At 39.6% G+C, this 23,742-nt stretch overlaps 1 protein-coding gene across 4 annotated transcripts in view; it reads left to right on the forward strand.

Annotated features, from left to right (window-relative positions):
- ADGB (androglobin) overlaps window positions 1-23,742 on the forward strand; it is a 505,879-nt gene that overhangs the window by 22,021 nt on the left and 460,116 nt on the right. For all 4 annotated transcript variants that reach the window (XM_073627819.1, XM_073627820.1, XM_073627821.1 and 1 more), the window contains exon 2: window positions 19,955-20,117. In XM_073627819.1, coding sequence (XP_073483920.1) covers window positions 19,955-20,117 — 163 coding nt within the window. The remainder of the gene's footprint in view (window positions 1-19,954; window positions 20,118-23,742) is intronic.

Raw genomic sequence — 23,742 nt, forward strand, 5'->3', positions numbered from 1 at the left:
ACTGCTTTGATCAGATGAGGCCAAAATTGAACTTTTTATCCTAAAAGCAAACTGCTGTGTAGTGGAAATCTAACACTGCACATCACCCTGCACACCATCCCCACTGTAAAACGTGGTGGCATCACGTGGGATGCTTTTCTTCAGCAGGGACAGGGAAGCTGGTCAGAGTTGATGGGAAGATGGATGGAGCCAAATACGGGGCAATCTTAGAAGAAAACCTGTTAGAGTCTGCAAAAGACTTGAGACTGGGGTGGAAGTTCACCTTCCAGCAGGACAACGACCCTAAACATATAGCCAGAGCTACAATGGAATGGTTTAGAGCAAGCATATTTATGTGTTAGAATGGCCCAGTCAAAGTCCAGACTTAAATCCAATTGAGAATCTGTGGCAAGACTTGAAAATTGCTGTTCAAAGACGCTCTCCATCTAATCTGACAGAGCTTGAGCTATTTTGTAAAGAAGAATGGGCAAAAATTTCACTCTATAGATGTGTAAATGTGGTAAAGACATACCCAAAAAGACTTCCAACTTTAATTGCAGAGGAAGGTGATTCTACAAAGTATTGACTCAGGGGGGCTGAATACAAATGCACACCACACTTTTCACATATTTATTTGTAAATCATTTTGAAAACCATTTATCATTTTCCTTCCACTTCACAATTATGTGCCACATAAAATCCCAGTAAAATACATTTACGTTTTTGGTTGGAATATAACAAATGTGGAAAATGTCAAGGGGTATGAATACTTTTTAAAGGCACTGTAAGCCTATAATAGGGTTTACATGTAGATACAGTAAATATCTCCTAAGTGATAGCACCGACGCATGTGCACTGCACTCTCAATGAATGGCATACCATCCATTAAGAGAGCTGTGCTGTGACCATGACTTCTGCACGCATGCGTGGGAGTTACATCATCGCAGTTTGGCCAAACAACTGGAGCCCAAGAACCCAGAGACACGACCAGACAAAGATGGAATCCCTCTCAGTAGTGACAGCATGCCGCTGGAGAGATCTGTTTTTTAGGTAAGTCTGTCATAATAATATTTCACCAAATCTCATCCCCCTTCCCAACAGGGCTGTTAAAAAAAAAAAAAGTTAGAAAAATATAATTAAGGGCTCATATACAATGGAACTCTGGCTGTGTGAAGGAGGGGTTTGGGCTGGAGCCACCTGTCATTCTATGGGGATGCAGTGCCTGTATGAACACAGCCACAGGCCCTAATTTGACAGGTGTGCAGGGGCAGGTAAGTGGCCCCCCGAATGCACACTGTCTGTGTGCGGGCTGTACACCTGCATCCCCATGCCTTTCAAATTAGGACCTGCAGCTGTATTAGTACAGCGCCAGGTGGCTCAAGCCACATAAATGAACCACTGATTTACAATATAAGACCACAGCACCCATTGCATGAGCCCCAAGGCCTTATCCACAAAGAGATTTATTTATTAACTCCGTTTCATATTTCAGATTTAGCAGGAATTCTGTGAGTTATGTTGTACTTGTGTCTGCTAATAATGATTGTATTGTATTTTTAGCGAAATATAGCTTTAATATTTTCTTTGGGGGGAGGGGGTCAGGTAGTCTGTGCGGTGGCCCTGTGATTTGTATCAGCAGCCCTGCCTGTCATTTTCTATTAGCAGCTCAGTTGACTGTCCTGACTAGAACGCTGCTTTATGCATTGACATACCTCTTTAGCAAAGAGGGAAGACACATTAAGGAGTCAATGCTGCTCACCCCAATATGGACAAGAAAAATGGGAAAAGGTCCCCCGAGCGGGGTTTTTAGGCAGCTAGCTATAGATATGAGCAAGGCATTAAATAAAAAATTTAAATGCTTTATTGAAGGGTAATGAATGAATGTAACAACATATAAATATAAGTTAGGAGCTCCAGTGGGAAAATACCCATACCAAATACATATAATAGCAAACATAGGTTATACACAGCATATGATAAGGCTATTGCATAACAATACTGACGCGTTTCGACCCATGAATTTTGGGGTCTCTTCAGAGGATGAGTTTGCTAAAGAAAAAAGAAAAATTTATAATAGTATGTACAGCTTATTTAAAAGAGTTACAGCATTGGCAAGTTTGTTTAGCAACATGTTTAGTAACACTTTGCACATAATTACCACTGAGTTTGGATGTACCCCTCGATCAGAGCCTCCCCACACAGCAGCCAGACCATCCAGTGTGCCCACACGTAGCAGCACCCCGGAAGAGGGGGGAACAGGAATCCACTTGATATGGCTTGCAAGGAGCCACACGTATAATTGCCCCCCCACCATCACGCCACAGGGGAGGTGGGGCCGGAACCTACGAAAATTGTCGGAGCGTTAGCTAATGAATATACCCATATAGGTTAGTGGTTAGATTTAACTGTTGGGCGGTCAGAAAGTGTTGTAATCATCTATTACAGCTTGAATTAGTCATGTGAAGGATAATGAGATTAATAAAGTGACTATATTGATATAACTAATATAAAATGTGTAAGGGATGACCTTGTCTTTTATTGCCGGCAGTGGCGGTGATAGGAAGAAAAGTGAGGAATGTGCACAGTGAATAATGACGTGTAAAATATAATGTAAAAAATATGAAGAAAATGTGAAAAAAGGAATGTGCATGAAAATGATGCGAGTGAGTGTTTAACCACTTCCCTACCCGCCCATAGTCATATGACGTCCACAGATGGGATCTCCCATCCTGGGTGGACGTCATATGACGTCCTGGGATTCCCGGCCGCCTAGGGGGCGCGCGCGCGCCCGCCGCGTTCCTCGGGACCCGGTGCGTGTGCCCGGCGGCCGCGATGTCCGCCGGGCACCCGCGATTGCCCGTTAACCGGGCCGGCATGTGGATCTGTGTGTGTAAACACACAGATCCACAGCCTGTCAGCTCTGAGGAGAGCGATCTGTGTTCCCAGAACGGAGGAACACAGATCGGTCTCCTCCCCTAGTGCGTCCCCTCCCCCTTCAGTTAGAATCATTCCCTAGGAAACATATTAACCCCTCCCCGCCCCCTAGTGGTTAACCCCTTCACTGCCTGTCACATTTACACAGTAATCAATGCAATTTTATAGCATTGATCGCTGTATAAATGTGATTGGTCCCAAAAATGTGTCAAAAGTGTCCGATGTGTCCGCCATAATGTCGCAGTCCCCAAAAAAAATCGCGATCGCCGCTAAAAAAAATAAAAAAATATTTTTTTTTAAAAAATGCCATAAATCTATCCCGTATTTTGTAGACGCTATAACTTTTGCATAAACCAATCAATATACGGTTATTGCGATTTTTTTTACCAAAAATATGTAGAAGAATACGTATCGGCCAAAACTAAGGAAAAAATGTGTTTTAAAAAAAAAAAATTGGGATATTTATTATAGCAAAAAGTAAAAAATATTGTGTTTTTTTCAAAATTGTCGCTCTTCTTTTGTTTATAGCGCAAAAAAAAAAAACCGCAGAGGCGATCAAATACCACCAAAAAAAAGCTCTATTTGTGGTGAAAAAAAGGACGTCAATTTCTTTTGGGTACAACGTCGCACGACCGCGCAATTGATGTTTAAAGTGCGACAGTGTTGAAAACTAAAAATTGGCCTGGGAAGGAAGGGGGTGAAATTGCCCGGTATTGAAACGGTTAAACAAAAAAAAAAAAAAAAAAAAAAAAACCAAATGAGTGTATGTGTAATGTGTGGATATTAAGGAAAAAGTGCAGACAGTGCACAGCTCATGTCTAACTCCCGTTTGACACATGGGAGTTAGACATGAGCTGTGCACTGTCTGTTCTCCTGTATATATCCCTCTGTGTTAATCCTGGATACCACATTAGATTATATCCATATATTTTCCAAAAATGTGTTAAATCGCATGTTAAATCGCATATTAGGATTTTAAGTAGACTCTCAATAAGAGGACTAAATTGGAATTATATTTCTTCCCTTGAGCTCACTAAATCAGTTACGCTCTTGTATTGTGAGTCTGTATTATTATTATACTCAATCGAGTCTATAATCCATAGCCTTGTTCGTGGTTGCGAATAGAGTAAAATCGCATCGCAACCGTGAGCAATGAGGGATCCACTGGATCCGATGCAAATTTCCTTATTTGGGTTGTTATACATTTACTATTTTGTGTATCTGGGAGTTATTTTTGTGTATTTGAGAGTTATTTCCTTTCAAACAAATCTATTTAAACGTTGAAATTAGGTTGCCATTTCTGGGTTGTTGTGGTTCTTACATATTTTTAGGAATATTGTTAGAATTGTCAGTGCACAGTTTCTAATGTTTACTTTGTATTATCAATAAGCAATTATGTAGAAAACTTTTGTTATTTGTTGTTTTTCACAAATCGCATATGTGAGCTCGTTTGTGTGCCTCTCGATCGGCGCCTCCCCGCTTGCAGCTTGCGCCATCGGGGCCCCTGTGATGCCTGCATTGTCGCATGCTCCCTGGGTCGGGGATCATGTTCCCTGATGTGTCTTCCCGGCAGGGTGGGGAGCTCAGTCACCTGCGCTCCCCTTGTCTCTCCCCTTGGATGGCCGGATTCCCGGGTTGGCCGCCCACGGGCGTGATTACCCTGCCGGCGGCATCCCCCATCACCTTCGGACATTGCGTGCGGTGTGCGCACATGTGCGGGTCGCATGTGCGTGCGGCCTCATGATGTCACGTATTTTACGGCGAAGGTGACGACAGATGTCGGGGCTTTGCCTTGATGGATGCCGAGGGAGCCACACGAGGCCTGCCAGTGGCGGCCACAGCCTCCCTCTACACACCGGGGTTAAGGGGCGGAAGAAACGATACCTGTTGTTAATTTCAGTACTAATTAAGGATACCATTTAATGAGGGTGGATTTGAGTGTGATCTCTCCACTTCCTCCTTGGACGGCCAGACTCTTTTCCTCAATGGTAGGAGTGAGTAAGAACTCATAATACATCTGATTATCAATGCTTTATCAGACCCCATAGAATAATATTATACTTATACATAATTTTGATCTATGTGCACACCAGCCTTGGATGCCGTAGACTTAGATACTTGGCAATATCATGCACTTTTTCCTTAATATCCACACATTACACATACACTCATTTGGTTTTTTTTTTTTTTTTTTTTTGTTTAAACACTCACTCGCATCATTTTCATGCACATTCCTTTTTTCACATTTTCTTCATATTTTTTACATTATATTTTACACGTCATTATTCACTGTGCACATTCCTCACTTTTCTTCCTATCACCGCCACTGTCGGCAATAAAAGACAAGGTCATCCCTTACACATTTTATATTAGTTATATCAATATAGTCACTTTATTAATCTCATTATCCTTCACATGACTAATTCAAGCTGTAATAGATGATTACAACACTTTCTGACCGCCCAACAGTTAAATCTAACCACTAACCTATATGGGTATATTCATTAGCTAACGCTCCGACAATTTTCGTAGGTTCCGGCCCCACCTCCCCTGTGGCGTGATGGTGGGGGGGCAATTATACGTGTGGCTCCTTGCAAGCCATATCAAGCGGATTCCTGTTCCCCCCTCTTCCGGGGTGCTGCTACGTGTGGGCACACTGGATGGTCTGGCTGCTGTGTGGGGAGGCTCTGATCGAGGGGTACATCCAAACTCAGTGGTAATTATGTGCAAAGTGTTACTAAACATGTTGCTAAACAAACTTGCCAATGCTGTAACTCTTTTAAATAAGCTGTACATACTATTATAAATTTTTCTTTTTTCTTTAGCAAACTCATCCTCTGAAGAGACCCCAAAATTCATGGGTCGAAACGCGTCAGGATTGTTATGCAATAGCCTTATCATATGCTGTGTATAACCTATGTTTGCTATTATATGTATTTGGTATGGGTATTTTCCCACTGGCGCTCCCAACTTATATTTATATGTTGTTACATTCATTCATTACCCTTCAATAAAGCATTTTAATTTTTTATTTAATGCCTTGCTCATATCTATAGCTAGCTGCCTAAAAACCCCGCTCGGGGGACCTTTTCCCATTTTTCTTGTCCATATTGGGGTGAGCAGCATTGACTCCTTAATGTGTCTTCCCTCTTTGCTAAAGAGGTATGTCAATGCATAAAGCAGCGTTCTAGTCAGGACAGTCAACTGAGCTGCTAATAGAATATGACAGGCAGGGCTGCTGATACAAATCACAGGGCCACCGCACAGACTACCTGACCCCCTCCCCCCCAAAGAAAATATTAAAGCTATATTTCGCTAAAAATACAATACAATCATTATTAGCAGACGCAAGTACAACATAACTCACAGAATTCCTGCTAAATCTGAAATATGAAACGGAGTTAATAAATAAATCTTTGTGGATAAGGCCTTGGGGCTCATGCAATGGGTGCTGTGGTCTTATATTGTAAATCAGTGGTTCATTTATGTGGCTTGAGCCACCTGGCGCTGTACTAATACAGCTGCAGGTCCTAATTTGAAAGGCATGGGGATGCAGGTGTACAGCCCGCACACAGACAGTGTGCATTCGGGGGGCCACTTACCTGCCCCTGCACACCTGTCAAATTAGGGCCTGTGGCTGTGTTCATACAGGCACTGCATCCCCATAGAATGACAGGTGGCTCCAGCCCAAACCCCTCCTTCACACAGCCAGAGTTCCATTGTATATGAGCCCTTAATTATATTTTTCTAACTTTTTTTTTTTTTTTTTTTTAACAGCCCTGTTGGGAAGGGGGATGAGATTTGGTGAAATATTATTATGACAGACTTACCTAAAAAAACAGATCTCTCCAGCGGCATGCTGTCACTACTGAGAGGGATTCCATCTTTGTCTGGTCGTGTCTCTGGGTTCTTGGGCTCCAGTTGTTTGGCCAAACTGCGACGATGTAACTCCCACGCATGCGTGCAGAAGTCATGGTCACAGCACAGCTCTCTTAATGGATGGTATGCCATTCATTGAGAGTGCAGTGCACATGCGTCGGTGCTATCACTTAGGAGATATTTACTGTATCTACATGTAAACCCTATTATAGGCTTACAGTGCCTTTAAAAAGTATTCATACCCCTTGACATTTTCCACATTTTGTTATATTCCAACCAAAAACGTAAATGTATTTTACTGGGATTTTATGTGGCACATAATTGTGAAGTGGAAGGAAAATGATAAATGGTTTTCAAAATGATTTACAAATAAATATGTGAAAAGTGTGGTGTGCATTTGTATTCAGCCCCCCTGAGTCAATACTTTGTAGAATCACCTTCCTCTGCAATTAAAGCTGGAAGTCTTTTTGGGTATGTCTTTACCACATTTACACATCTATAGAGTGAAATTTTTGCCCATTCTTCTTTACAAAATAGCTCAAGCTCTGTCAGATTAGATGGAGAGCGTCTTTGAACAGCAATTTTCAAGTCTTGCCACAGATTCTCAATTGGATTTAAGTCTGGACTTTGACTGGGCCATTCTAACACATAAATATGCTTGCTCTAAACCATTCCATTGTAGCTCTGGCTATATGTTTAGGGTCGTTGTCCTACTGGAAGGTGAACTTCCACCCCAGTCTCAAGTCTTTTGCAGACTCTAACAGGTTTTCTTCTAAGATTGCCCCGTATTTGGCTCCATCCATCTTCCCATCAACTCTGACCAGCTTCCCTGTCCCTGCTGAAGAAAAGCATCCCACGTGATGCCACCACGTTTTACAGTGGGGATGGTGTACAGGGTGATGTGCAGGGTTAGATTTCCACTACACAGCAGTTTGCTTTTAGGATAAAAAGTTCCATTTTGGCCTCATCTGATCAAAGCAGTTCCTTCCACATGTTTTCTTTGTCCCAATTGTCATCCCTCACTAATCCCCCTCCCTTTTTCAGGCCCCTCTGTGTGCTCAGGCCTCCTACAAGAGGACCGGCGGTCCTCCCCATCAGCGACCCTGATGACATCTTAGTGACTACCAGGGTGGATTTGATTTAAATCAAGTCAATTTAAATCGCTAGTAAAAAAGGCTTGATTTAAATCAACTCAATTTAAATCATAATTTGGCCTGCTGTTGACTCACTGACAGTCCCATTCACTTTAATGGGACGGCTGGTGATGCAGGAGTGACACAACAAGGTGAGGGACATGGCGGCAACAGGTGAGTGGACTCCTGCTAACAGGCGCTGCCATGATGGATCTGAAATGACAGGTGCTCTTCAAATGTAAGAACTTATTCTTGCTGGTAGTTAGAAGCTTTCTTATTTAGAATAATAAGTTGTCAGGTTTGTAAATCAGCAATATCAGAACTGATTCAATCATACAGTTTGTAGTGTACATAGATCTGAAAAACAATGGGATAAAGGAATATCCCTGAACTTTGTTTTATCTCATGGTTACTGTGAAATTGTGGGAGTGTATCAATGCAGTGCATGTTATCTCAGCTTGCAGAGCTTGGATTCATTGAATTAGTTTACCAAAAATGTAAATATTACAGAATATTTAGTCTCATGCTACGTAACTAAGCTCCAATTCATGCTGAATAAACTAAATTATTATTGTATCTTAAATAGAAAACTATCTTTAGATTGATTTTTACTCCAAAAGCATTTTATTAAAATAAATTTAATAAAAAAAAAAAAAAAAAAAGATTTATATAAAAAAAATCTAATAATTTTTTTTTTTTTTAATCATTGATTCATATCCACCCAGGTGACTACTGTTGTTTGGCCAAGGCTCCAATCCTACTGTGTAATAGAGCTACAGGTTTTTGGTAATTTGTTTGTGAAACAGTGATCTAGTAGTAGTAAGATCTTTTACTAGAATGTCATAACAAAAGGGCAGGACCAGTGGATATGTCGCATATCTCTTTTGGACAGTGAATCATTCTAAGCTATGTTTAATGAGTGGGATTATTTCTGTAGGTCTGTGGTGTAGTGAGAGTAATTGGGTGAGTATTGAGAATTTCCAGAAGTTTCCAGAGAGGCACCATTGGTTTTATGAATAGTAATTAAAGGTAGAAGATGGGAGGCATGATAATTATGTATTATGTTTCTACTTGTGGCCCTTGAGATTTGGTGATATACCAAATTAAACAGTTGATTTTCTTTTTGGTGTGATCTAAGGGCAAAGTGGGGAATAGCCACAGGGAGGGTTCTAAAATAAAATAGGAGTTTAGCAAGCAGTGTAATTTTAAAACTATGATAGAGAATGGAAGGACCAAGTATGTAGTAGAGATTTTAGGGTGCCAAACGGGGGGATATATCTGGTAGTGTAAACACTTGCCCTTATTGTATTTGCATGTGGCAGAACTGAAAAACTCTGATGACTAGTGACCAGGCTTGCCATTGTTCCTTTTTTTTATTATTTAGAAAAGTCTATAAAAATATTTCTGCTTGCTCCCAATAGGGCTGGGTGGGGTAACAAACTGTCATGCATGGTCTCTAGTGACTGTAGTGCCCTAGGCAATGGCCCAGGAGGGCTGCGGCATAGCAGTGCAGTCTAAATAGTTTCTTGCAATGGGCATGTTAAAAAAGAAGCATGTCTGTCAACATCTCGGCCTCGTTCATTAAGCCTTGCCAGTGCATCCATGTTCACTTTTTTTTCGGGTCCTAATCCAAACCCACCTGTGCTATCCTGCCAGAAAGCTGTCACTGCACAAGTCCAATTGTGAGCAGCCAAGGCATTTCCTGCCTTGCAGTCAGCCACACATATACAAAGGGCATGTATATGTGCAGTCGTGGGTCAGGGAATACCTCATCCCTTATGATTGGCTATGCTCAGAGACAGCTTCCTGAGGGGTAAATTCAGGTGGGTTTGGACTATAATCCAAACATACTGTTTTGTGATGTTCAAATATTGATTGTTTATTATGTACAAGCAGTTTCTTTTCTTCCTTATTTGTTCTGTAAAAGAAGTGATTGGGGGGCTTGGCAACCCTATTAATGATTTGTAGTGTTGGCATGTGCTGCGGGAAGACAGGGTGAAGAGTCAGATATACAGTGGGGACGGAAAGTATTCAAACCCCCTTAAATGTTTCACTCTTTGTTATATTGCAGCCATTTGCTAAAATCATTTAAGTTCATTTTTTTCCCTAATTAATGTACACACAGCACCCCTTATTGACAGAAAAACACAGAATTGTTGACATTTTTGCAGATTTATTAAAAAAGAAAAACTGAAATATCACATGGTCCTAAGTATTCAGACCCTTTGCTGTGACACTCATATGCTGTCTATTTCTTCTGATCATCCTTGATATAGTTCTACACCTTCATTTGAGTCCAGTTGTGTTTGATTATACTGATTGGACTTGATTAGGAAAGCCACACACCTGTCTATATAAGACCTTACAGCTCACAGTGCATGTCAGAGCAAATGAGAATCATGAGGTCAAAGGAACTGCCTGAAGAGCTCAGAGACAGAATTGTGGCAAGGAACAGATCTGGCCAAGGTTACAAAAAAAATTCTGCTGCACTTAAGGTTCCTAAGAGCACAGTGGCCTCCATAATAATTAAATGGAAGACGTTTGGGACGACCAGAACCCTTCCTAGAGCTGGCCGTCTGGCCAAACTGAGCTATCAGGGGAGAAGAGCCTTGGTGAGAGAGGTAAAGAAGAACCCAAAGATCACTGTGGCTGAGCTCCAGAGATGCAGTCGGGAGATGGGAGAAAGTTGTAGAAAGTCAACCATCACTGCAGCGCTCCACCAGTCGGGGCTTTATGGCAGAGTGGCCCGACTGAAGACTCTCCTCAGTGCAAGACACATGAAAGCCCGCATGGAGTTTGCTTAAAAACACCTGAAGGACTCCAAGATGGTGAGAAATAAGATTCTTTGGTCTGATGAGACCAAGATAGAACGTTTTGGCCTTAATTCTAAGTGGTATGTGTGAAGAAAACCAGGCACTGCTCATCACCCGTCCAATGCAGTCCCAACAGTGAAGAATGGTGGTGGCAGCATCATGCTGTGGGGGTGTTTTTCAGCTGCAGGGACAGGGCGACTGGTTGCAATGGAGGAAAGATGAATGTGGCCAAGTACAGGGATATCCTGGACAAATACCTTCTCCAGAGTGCTCAGGACCTCAGACTGGGCCGAAGGTTTACCTTCCAATAAGACAATGACCCCAAGCACACAGCTAAAGTAACGAAGGAGTGGCTTCACAACAACTCCCTGACTGTTCTTGAATGGCCCAGCCAGAGCCCTGACTTAAACCCAATTGAGCATCTCTGGAGAGACCTAAAAATGTCTGTCCACCAACGTTTACCATCCAACCTGACAGAACTGGAGAGGATCTGCAAGGAGGAATGACAGAGGATCCCCAAATCCATTTGTGAAAAACTTGTTGCATCTTTCCCAAAAAGACTCATGGCTGTATTAGATCAAAAGGGTGCTTCTACTAAATACCGAGCAAAGGGTCTGAATACTTAAGACCATGTGATATTTCAGCTTTTCTTTTTTAATAAATCTGCAAAAATGTCAATAATTCTGTGTTTTTCTGTCAAAATGGGTGCTGTGTGTACATTAATGATTTTAGCAAATGGCTGCAATATAATAAAGAGTGAAAAATTTAAGGGGGTCTGAATACTTTCCGTCCCCACTATACAGGGAGGGACCAATTAAGATACAATGCATTCTACTGCTTGAAGGCCCTACTCTGTATCTCTGGGTTCCAGTGCTGGAAAACACACATTTAAAAGAAAAAAAAAAAATCGAATTATCTACAAAATCATTTATCACAGCTAAAACTTGGCAGTGATCTTTTCCACTCTAAATGTTGCAAGCGGCAATTTCTAATTTGCTTTATAAAATATTATTACCACACTTTCATTTAACAGTTAAAGTGGAACATTTTTTTTTTCTTTGAGCAGTGCTAGATTTGCTCAAGAGAAAAATATTGATTTCTGCGTGTGTGTGGAATATTAACAACAACTATAAATCATGCAATACTGATTTCATTGTCGTTTTGTATCCTGTATAATATATAAAGAGATGAACACCTGCTGTTTCCTGTCTGTGGACTTCTTGCACCTATATAGATATACTACACCAGTGAACATGCTTCAACTCCCTTTTCTATTGCCTCCTTTGCAAAAGGGTATTGCCAAGGTACTTTTTTCAGTAATGGGCAGTTCCTCCTTCTAGGGTTAGATTTTGCCCTAGGCCTCCTGGGCCAATGCCTAGGGCACTACAGTCACTAGAGACCATGCAAAACATTCAACCCTGCCTGCCACTAATATTTATATATATTATATATTTATATGCTGCTTACATGTTCAGACCAAAAGGAGAAGAAAAGTTATAGATCCGTCCCTGACCACCTGCAGAACACAAACTTAAGAGTAATAACTTACTGCACACGCACATGTCAGAATCGACATACAAACAATATACAATATCTAATTTCTTTGTTTTCCAAAAACTTTTTGGAAATGAAACACGTTGGACTGTCTACTTTCCAAAAAGGGGATATTTGTACTGTCCCTGCATTTTAGACCCTCGTGAAAAGATGTCAGTACATCAGGACCGATCATTTTTCAAATATACAGGTATATACTATAGTTTGTAGAGTAGTAATAGACTGTGATTTGTCTATAACGTTCACACAGACTAAATAATATATACTTTTAAGGTTGTTTTAACCAAAGACATGTAGCAGAATACATGTGGGCCTAAATTTATGAAGAAAGATTATTTATTTGCAAAATTTTAGCAGACTAAAACTTTTTTTTTTTTTTAAATGTATATAGTAAAAGATAAAAAAAACCCAGTGGTGATTGAATACCACCAAAAGAAAGCTCCATTTGTCTCAAATGGCCAGAAACATACCTCATGTATTATAGTGTCTCCACTCCAGATGAAGGAGCAACAGAGACTTTGCTCAGCAGCACTGTTAATCTGGGGGGGGGAGTGTTATATGGACTCGCAGATTTGGATACACTGACAAAGTAAAGCCAAACTTCAGCTAACACTTTATATAAGCAGCTATAGCAACAGTTTTTTAACTTTTGCAATAAAGGTTTTACATACATAAATAGAAGCTGATTATTGTTAAGCACCCCTGTCAGTGGTAAATGGTTTATCTCAACACTATAATTGCTACATCTGTAGGACAGTTTGTTCTTGTGAAAAACAGACATACTTTCCATATCACTAGGTGAAAATAAAAAAAAAAAAAAAAAAAAAAAAAGGAATACAGCCATCACATCTAAGAATTGATCAGTTGCAATATAATGAATGTTTGCATTAGGGTTTAATACAGCTTTAAAGTGTATGTAAACCCAATTTTTCATATTCCTGATATGTGCCTGCTGTACCATGTACTTGCATGGAAAAGTATCCTTTTCTCTTTGTATTTCTTCCTTTGTGTGAAATGCCTTATGCTCCTGCCAGTCCTGCCAAGGTGAGGGTTTACATATACTTTAAAGCGGAGTTCCAGCCTGGGTGAAAAAAAAAAAGTAAATGTCAGCAGCTACAAATACTGTAGCTGCTGACTTTTAATATAAGGTCACTTACCTGTCCAGGGAGCCTGCGATGTCGGCCCCTGTAGCCCACGCGTCTATCGGCTCCAGGTGCAGGCGCCCGCATCCTTACTAAGGGAAACAGGAAGTGAAGCCTTGCAGCTTCACAGCCTGTTTCCTACTGTGCATGCGCGAGTCTCGTGGCGCTATGTGAATGGTCCCGTCCTCTTCTGGGACACACACAGGTCCCAAAAGGCAACGGGGAGGGGGAAGGAGGAGGGTACAATAAAACAATGGAAGGGACGTACCTTGCTGCGGTGACATGGGACAGAAGTCCTGAAGAAAAAACTAAAAAGGTATTAAAAATAAAAAATTATACAAAAATGAGGGAGGGGGGTGGCTTTTGGGGTTTGTGCTTTTTGTTTCAAATGGAGATTGATTTTTGCCTGAAACTCCGCTTTAAGTATAGCCATATATCTCATCTGTCATCTGTGGCTGTCCTTAGAGAGAATGGTATCATCTATTTGTTATAATTTACTGAACAAGCAAACTGCAATAGGGCTTGTTACTCTCTAGTCTTTGACAGTATGTAGAGTAAAACATGTTATCTACAGAAAAAGTTGTTCTCTATGGTTAATGCATATTTCAATACTCTGACATTTTGCTGGCTGCTGAATCCAACTTGCATGTTTCATGTTTCATTTCAGACACATCCTTCAAAACATCAATAACTTTAGTAACATCCATGCCCATAAAACACTTGTCTTTTTGTAGTGGACACTTTTTACTTTGTGCCTCTCAAATACTCATCGATCAATGATTTTTCCTAAATGTTAGATTAGTAAAATTGCAGTATATACAGACTGAAGTGGTATTGTAGAAAACAAAGAAAGAAAAGTGCAAAGCAGCCAAATATGTGTTTTTCTGTTTCAGCATTCAGTATTATTATTATTATTATTATTATTATTATTATACAGGATTTATATAGCGATGACAGTTTACGCAACGCTTAACATTAGGGCAGACAGTACAATTACAATACAATTCAATACAGGGGGGAATCGGAGAGCCCTACTCGTTAGAGCTTACAATCTAGGACAGCATATTCAGTAAATAAAATAAACTTGCTTTTCAAAAAAAAAAGGTTTTTATTACAAATGGAATAAAAAGGACTGTATATGTTAGGAACATTTCAATTATACATGAGAACAGGTAACCAACCCCATTCCCTTGTAATAATTTAAAAGCTTTCTGCCAATATGCATTTTCAGTTATTAATATTGATGATCCAAAAGCATATATTTATATTATTCTTGCAGGAGCTTGATCACTGTTCTCCTGTTTTTGAGTTGTCCCTTCTCTATAAATGAAGAAATTGTGTATTTGTGGGATTGTGTATCCGCCGGTGTCCCGTGATCGTGTCACGGAGCCCCAGAACAGGGAGATGCCTATGTTCTGCCTAGTTATATGACAGGGATCTACTGCTCCCTGTCATCGGGAGCAGTGATCTCAGTCATGTCCTAGGCAGCCCACCTCCCAACCCCCACAGTTAGAATCACTCTCTAGGACACACTTAACCCCTTGATCGCCCCCTAGTGTTTAACCCCTTCCCTGCCAGTGTCATTTACTCAGTAATCAGTGCATTTTATGAGCACTAATCACTGTATAAATGACAATGGTCCCAAAATAGTGTCAAAAGTGTCTGATGTGTCCGCCATAATGTCGCAGTCATGATAAAAATAGCAGATCGCCGCCATTACTAATGAAAAAAAAATTAAGAATAAAAATGCCATAAAACTATCCCCTATTTTGTAGACACTATAACTTTTGTGCAAACCAATCAATATATGCTTATTGCGATTTTTTTTTTTTTACCAAAAATATGTAGAAGAATACATATCGGCTTAAACTGAGGAAAAAAATAGTTTTTTTCATATATTTTTGGGAATATTTATTATTATTTATTATTATTATTTATATAGAGCCAACAGATTATGCAGTGCTTTACAATATAAAAAGGGAGACAATACAGTTATTATACAGTAAAATACAAGAGGATTAAGAGGACCCTGCTCAGAAGAGCTTACAATCTAATAGGGTGGGGCAAGTGGTACAAAAGGTTGTAACTGTGGGGAATGAGCTGATGAAAGTAGTAAAAGATAAGTTGGAGACGTGATAGGCAGTAAAATATTCACTGACCTCTTTGCTGTCAATAGCATCCTCTTGACAGCATTTCACTCTTCGTTACCTCCGTTTTTTTTCTAAAGTATACAATTACAGTCTATGTATTATAATAATAATAATAATCATGATTTAATACTGTATTCTGTATCTATTTTTTCAGCCAGTTGTGTTACGAGTTCTTCTGTATTGATGTGGCCTACAATAATGTGATATTTAGTGCTGTTAATCTTATTATCGTTGTCCTTGTTTTATTCCTGCTTTATTGCTTTTATTGAAGGTTGCAATGTGTGATGAAACAGCCTACTACTTTGCAGTAAACACATATCCTTAGTCCTGTCATGTGGATCGCAGTTCCTCATAGATGTATTGATTGACCTAAAACCTAGTCTATTTGTAGCTTTCTTTAACTTGTGGATGCTAACAAACATTGTCCCTGTAAATATGCCACTTGAATTTTAATAGCCATATTACAATACCAGGTAAAGGTCTGAAACCTCTGCACCACTTTAATTGGAAATAGTGAACTTCTGCCAAGCTGTAATATATTTCACATATATATTTCATAAAAGCAATGCATAATTGACATTTATGAGGTCTGACAAGGAGCATCTTCTTATGTACCCAACTCCAAAAGCATTTCTAATGAGCATTGTCAGTCTGTGCAGTTTGGAAATAGTGTATAATAATATTATCTCTCCATGACAGCATACAGTATTTTTGATCTGTGGTGACAACATGCTGTCACATTACTTGATATGCTTACAGATACCAAATGACAAAATACATTTCTTTTATTTCGTCTTTAGGGTTTGAGCCACTTTATATTGACCAAAGATGCCCATTGCCAATAGGGCATTGAGGAACTCATGGACACTGTGTTTATGACATTGACATTCAAAAACACCCAGCCATATTTTGTGCTACAAACTAGTTCTGGAGCAGTAAAGCTAAACCTGTTTACTGCCCTGGAACTAGTATGTGGCACGAGTTAGAAAATGGCTTTCTATCAAAGCCTTCCATGTGGGTGCTTTGGGTGAGACTAGCTGAATGTCTAGCGGTTTCTATTAAAGCCTTACTATGTGCATGCTGTGGTCGAGACTAGAGGAACTTTGGTTGAGACTAGTGAAATGTCTAATTTAATATTTATGGTTTGTGGTATGTAACTGTGGAGTTAGTGCTATCAAAATGCTGCTGTAAAATGTAACAGTTTTTCTTGAGGGAATTCCCATTGCAAGTTCTTTGAAAACTAACTGGCCACACATCTGCATAGCAAGCACCATCTGATGGCAAACAGTGGCTTCTGTTTTCCTGCATGATGCCCAATCCATAAAATATTCAGTTATTGTTCACATCACTTCGCTCAACTTACCATACTTCTTACCATAATACAGTGCTTGGAGCCGGAGAAACCAATAAAACTATCATATGGGGTAGAGCATACCTAGTCAATATCAACTTTCAAGTCGATTTTGATGAATTTCAATCTGTGACAAATTGTATGGTGATCAAAGAGGGTTATCCGAAGTTACTAAAATTAAAAAAAAACTCATATACAGTTCACACACAAGTTGCCATAATCACATTCTACCCAAAAATAAATAATCTTTGCTGGACGTAATGCTCATTAAGCAGTGAATTCTTTGCATAAGCCTAAAGGCAATTATTTGTAGGCTATCTATTCTCTGGACGCAGGTAAAACAGAATGAAAAAGAAACTCAATGAAAGCCCATGAACAACTGCATAACAGTACATTTTGAGGGATTTTTTCTTAGGCGGTTAGTCTACTTATAATGTATTTTTTGGCAAAGTTGGTGAGTAAATTGTTTTGAGCAGTTTGTCCTTCTGTAACTCACTGGCATTTATTGCCCACATTCACTCTATTTATAATAGGATACATTTGTCCCAGCTGAATGTGTACAGTTAGCAAATTCCACATTACAGTAGGTGTTATAAAACAGTTGTCAAAATATGGCACACAGATTTGCCAACCTTTGCTGAAATCAGAGCATAGGAGCGTCATAGTCATACCACGCATGTACACATCCTTATAACCATAATGGTCAGTAATACAAGTCCCCTAAAGTCACCACCAATTGCCATATGCCGTGAGACTGCCATTAAATAGTGCCATGATCATCATCTTTCCTTCCTGAGGGATGCAACAAAATGCGGGTCTGTTATTTTAGACCAGGGGTCCCCAAACATTCTAAGCAAAGGGCCAGTTCATTGTCCTTCAAACTTCAGAGGGGCTGAACTGTGGCCTGTGGGAGTGGAAATTTTCCTGACATCGGTGAGAGTAGACATCACCATATTTGGCATGGGGGGGGGGGGGGGGTAGTGACCTGTTGCTGATATCCTTGGGAAGAATAGTGCCCCATTGTTGGTATCATTGGGAGGAATACTGCCCTGTTGTTGGTATCAGTGGAAGGAATAGTGCCCCATTGTTGGTATCATTGAGAGGAATAGTGCCCCATTGTAGGTGTCAGTGGGAGAATTGGTGCCCCATTGTTGGTCTCATCTCCTTGCTTCAAATCACAACCATCATTTTATGTCTTTGATTGCTATGTCATTTAAAAAAAATATATAATCAAAAGTTCAAGCAAGATGTGTTAAAAGAGTAGATTTTGAGGATCTGCAAATAGACCTATAGTATTTAGATCACAGATTTTACAACTGAGTCCAGGGGAGAGAAAAAAAAGTGGGCAGTAGGTTCAGTTTGTTGTAAGGATTTCTTATATATGGTATTTTTTATAGTTGAAAACCCTGGGTTGTGAATATATAAAGGTTTATGTGGACAGCAGCTAAACAGTGGTTGCAGAGCACAGTAAAATGTACATAGTATACTTTTTAATCTCATTATATAAGCTTGTAAGTAAAATTCTATCTACCCTTCAAGGATTTTCCATTTTCCACAATTTAATATGGATCACAACATGGATGCCATTTTGAAAATGAAAATAAATACAAAGGTGTCAAGAATGCCAAATTGAGAGACTGTCATGCTGTCAGTCACTGTTATATCCTACAACAGATGGGAGGACAAGGCAGCATTCTTAAATCTGAAAACCCAAATTTTCCCCAAGAATTATTGTTTTCAGAATGATTGTGTACAACTATTAATTGTAGTCGTGTAGAATAACTGCTCTGCCAAAAAGAAAACCGCACCTCTGTGAAGTCTAAATAACCAATTTCATGCTGTATGTTGCAGGCATACTAATGACATAATTATATAGTGACAGTTGTCTTGCTGAATGTAAAATTACATGACTGTGGGAGTGATTCTGTGAGTGGTTCAAAAGATATAGTGAAGTGTATTTCAGAGGAAATATATTAGTTTGACCCATTTGAAATCATTTAATACATTTTATGACTTTGTTTTGTACAGATAATACCTTTGGAAATAGAGGTATTTTGACAAAGTTACATAACAGATCTGTGATCAGCATTACCACACGGCAGCCAATTAGATTCAAATTTTAATTTTCAGGGCAGGGAACTGGATTGATTGTTTTAAGCAGAATAAACTTAGACAGTTCTTGTGGGAACTTTGATACATTTTTGGTGCTGTATCAAAGTTTTGAGATTTTGATCTGGCAATAGAATAGAACTATAGGCAAAACTTTTTTTTCCCCATTATGTCTAGAGCAAGGGAGTGTTATAACCCCTGTCAGATTTTTTTTTCACCATCTGTGTACCATTGGGAAGATTTCCCTTTCACTTCCTTTCCTATTGCCAAACAGAAGTGAAAGGAAACCAGCAAATTAAGGGAATTCCTTGGGGACCCTCAGGTCACAAGAACTAGTGTCCTCATTGCAAGATTTCTCCTCTAATACTTTTCTGGACACAACCCAAAATTTAGGATTTTCTTTTATTTTTACTTTCAATGATAATGGTAAACAGGACAAATAGAGAGGGTGACTGTCCTTAATGGGGGCACATACAGCAATAAAAACTGACAAGCGTTCTAATCCCTCTGCACTCTATGCAAAACTAAAAAAATAATGTCGCCTTTAGTTATACATAAATTAAATGGCTCTAAATTGGCCCTAGTATGTGTATGTATGATTTTGAGTCGGGGACCTTAGACTGTAAGCTCTTTTTAGGGCAGGGACTTATGTGAATGTACAATACATATGTAAAGTGCTACGTAAATTGTTGGTGCTATATAAATACCTGTAATAAAAAAAAGCATATATGGTAGGTACAGTACTGTACTTTCTAGGGGTATTAAAAGTTCTTACTGTGCCTTTATATCAGCAAATGTAATAAAAAATTTTTGTAAATGATCGTTTATTCATAGCATACTTTTAGACTTTAGATGTTATCAGCATAGAGCAAATGTCTTTATTGCTAATCAAGCTGTTAATTCTTTCTAGCATGGCATCAGTGGTCGCTAGCACAGTGACTGCATCCGTCGAGTTTAAAAAAGGAAGACTTTCTATATGGCCAGAGTGGAATGAAGCAGATATAAACTCTGAGAAATGGGATACAGGAAAACCCAGTAAAGAGAAGGAGAAAGGTGGAAAAGGTCCAGCACTTGTAAGTACAGTGTAAGAAATTATTACTTTCAGCTATAATGCATGGTTCATGATTATAGGTTCTAAACTACCGATTACATCATCGTAGCAAAAAGAGTTCAAGGGGTCTGCAAAGCCTGTCCCTAAAGCTGGTCATAGATGGATCTTCTTTTTTTTGTGCATCCAGCAAGTTGAATAAAAAAAAAAACGTATTCCTCCATCCAAATAAGTGAAGTGGCTGAAGAAAATTCCCCCACTTGTACAGGACTCTTGCAGTCACTGATTGAAAAAAGCTTTCCAACATTACTGCTCAACAAAAGTCAATCTTAAGATTGACTTCTGTTGAACAGGGATGTCCACATGTGGATCAAAATTCAGCTGACCCTTGTTGAACTGGACACATTTTGATTCATCTTTAGCTCTGTATACTAAGATTATGCACTTAATTTACAGTACCTTTCTTTATACATTAAAGTGTTACTACACTCAGGACCCTGTATTCATTATATCTGGTCCCCCACAGTACACAGAACATGGAAATGCAATCATTTTAGTAAATATAAACTGCTAAATACCTTTTCTCATCAGCAGTATATAGCAGCCCTGTGACTTCTATCAGTTCCTAGTAAAACTTGTAGGAGGAGTTTTCATTCTCCCCTGATCCTCTGTTCAAACATGTCTGGACAGTGCCCATTGGCCCTGTGCTGATCACATGCACTCTCCCAAGAAAGAAAAAAAACTCTCTAGCAATACACACCAAAATGAGCATGTGCAGCCCATCCCCTGGCTCTGTAACTATCAGGTTATTTTTTGGAAACAGTGAAAGAAGGGGAGGATCAGAGAAGACAGGATCAAACAGCCTTTATACACAATGCAAAGGATAAACCCTTAGGTTCCACAGTGAGTATAACAAGCATGCTTTACTGCATATACAGACTGATTTTACTTTTGTGGATTTAGTAACACTTTAAGGTGATTGATCACCTTGTAAAACAGCCCACTCAGTTTAAAATTGAAATGAAAGGCAAAACATTTGTGTATAGATATACAAAAAAAAACATTATAAATACCTTTTTTTCAATTCTTTGTAAGTGATCACATTCCCTCTGTTCTCAGCTGCATAAGAGCTGGGGAGGAGAAGCAACAGCACACTGAATTACCCAGTGAATAGCTGTGTGTGGGGGAGCTACCACTTGGGACAAGACAGCCCCCAGACCTATACTCGAGGCATCAGTCTGGACTACAAATTCTTCGCTGAAGTCTGGGGCTACAGCCTGTTTACACAGGGCCTCCTTCAGACTTTGGAAAGCTGCTTCAGCCTTGGGATTCCACTTAATTGCTACAGAGCCTGAATCTCTGATAATACCCAAAAATGCCTAGGAAGGTTCTAACTTTTTTCTTGGTGGCAGGAGCAGGCTAGTCTCTAATGGCTTCTACCTTATGGACAAGGGGTTTAATTAGGCCCTGCCCAATGGTGTATACCAGATACCGGGCCTCTTCTAACCCTATGGCATACTTCTTTGGGTTTGCTGTTAAGCTGGCCTTTCTAATGGAATTTATGACAGCCTGGACTTTGGGTAAGTGACTTTACCAATCTTACCTATAATCAGATTGGTGTAGCGCAACTCTTCAACAAAATAACTCAATTTGCACTGGATCTATATTACAAGTGCCATAAACTAGCAACCTAGGATATATATAAACAAAGTGTGATATCCTCAATATCACTCAATTTTAACTGTTCAAAAAAAATGAAAAAAAATGTATATACTTCTATAATTCATGCAAAAATATTTGATATATATACACTGCCATGAAAAAGTATTCACACCCCTTAAAATTTTCCACATTTTGTCATGCATTTTGTCATGCTTCTTTCAAAAACATAAATGTATTTTATTGGGATTTTATGTGATAGACCAACGCAAAGTGGCACATAATTGTGAAGTGGAAGGAAAATGATAAATGGAAATGGAAGGAAAATGATAAATGGTTTTCAAAAGTTTTTACAAATAAATATGTGAAAAGTGTGACGTGCATTTGTATTCACCCTCCCGTTACTCTGATACCCCTAACTAAAATCTAGTGGAACCAATTGCCTTCAGAAGTCACCTAATTAGTAAATAGAGTCCACCTGTGTGTAATTTAATCTCCATATAAATACAGCTGTTCTGTGTTCAGAGGTTTGTTAGAGAACCTTAGTGAACAAACAGCATCACAAAGGCCAAGGAACACACCAGAAAGGTCAGGAATAACATTGTGGAGAAGTTTAGAGCAGGGTTAGGTTATAAAAAAAATATCCCAGGCTTTGAACATCTCACGGAGCACTGTTCAATCTATCATCCAAAAATGGAAAGAGTATGGCACAACTGCAAACCTACCAAGAAATGGCTGTCCACCTAAACTGACAGGCCAGGCAAGGAGAACATTAATCAGAGAAACAGCCAAGAGGCCCATGGTAACTCTGGAGGAGCTGCAGAGATCCACAGCTCAGGTGGGAGAATCTGTCCACAGGACAACTATTAGTCATGCACTCCACAAATCTGGCCTTTATGGAAGAGTGGCAAGAAGAAAGTCATTGTTGAAAGAAAGCCATAAGAAGTCCCATTTGCAGTTTGCGAGAAGCCATGTGGGGGACACAGCAAAGATGTGGAAGAAGGTGCTCTGGTCAGTTGAGACCAAAATTTTACTTTTTGGCCTAAAAGCAAAATGCTATGTGTGGCGGAAAACTAACAGCGCACATAATCCTGAACACACCATACCCACCGTGAAACATGGTGATGGCAGCATCATGTTGTAGCGATATTTTTCTTCAGCAGGGACAGGGAAGCTGGTTAGAGTTGATGGGAAGATGGATGGAGCCAAATAGAGGGCAATCTTAGAAGAAAACCTGTTAGTCTGCAAAAGACTTGAGACTGAGGCGGAGGCTCACCTTCCAGCAGGACAACGACCCTAAACATACAGTCAGAGCTACATTGGAATGGTTTAGATCAAAGCATATTGCTGTGTTAGAATGGCCCAGTCAAAGTCCAGACCTAAATCCAATTGAGAATCTGTGGCAAGACTTGAAAATTGCTGTTCGCAGATGCTCTCCATCCAATCTGACAGAGCTTGAGCTATTTTTCAAAGAAGATTGGGCAAAAATGTCACTCTCTAGATGTGCAAAGCTTTTAGAGACATCCCCAAAAAGACTTGCAGCTGTCTTTGCAGGTGGCTCTACAAAGTATTGACTCAGGGGGGCTGAATACAAATGCACGCCACACTTTTCACATATTTATTTGTAAAAAAATTTGAAAACCATTTATCATTTTCCTTCCACTTCACAATTATGTGCCACTTTGTGTTGGTTCATCACATAAAATCCCAATAAAATACATTTACGTTTTTGGTTGTAACATGACATAATGTGGAAAATTTCAAGGGGTATGAACACTTCTTCAAGGCACTGTACAATAGCGATGAATAGTTACATGTAGGTACAAAAAGAGCACACAAACCCTAGTGCTCTCATTTTAATGTAAAAGGTAAAATATTACACTTACAACTGGAGCACTATAGGCAGTGCTAGCCGTGTATCGATTGTGTATGACAATCACTGGCAAACAGCTTAATGCAGAGATGGCCGTGGGGTGACATTATGTACAGGA

Source organism: Aquarana catesbeiana, linkage group LG04 (genome assembly GCF_042186555.1).
Source record: "Aquarana catesbeiana isolate 2022-GZ linkage group LG04, ASM4218655v1, whole genome shotgun sequence".
Taxonomy (NCBI): Eukaryota; Metazoa; Chordata; class Amphibia; order Anura; family Ranidae; genus Aquarana; species Aquarana catesbeiana.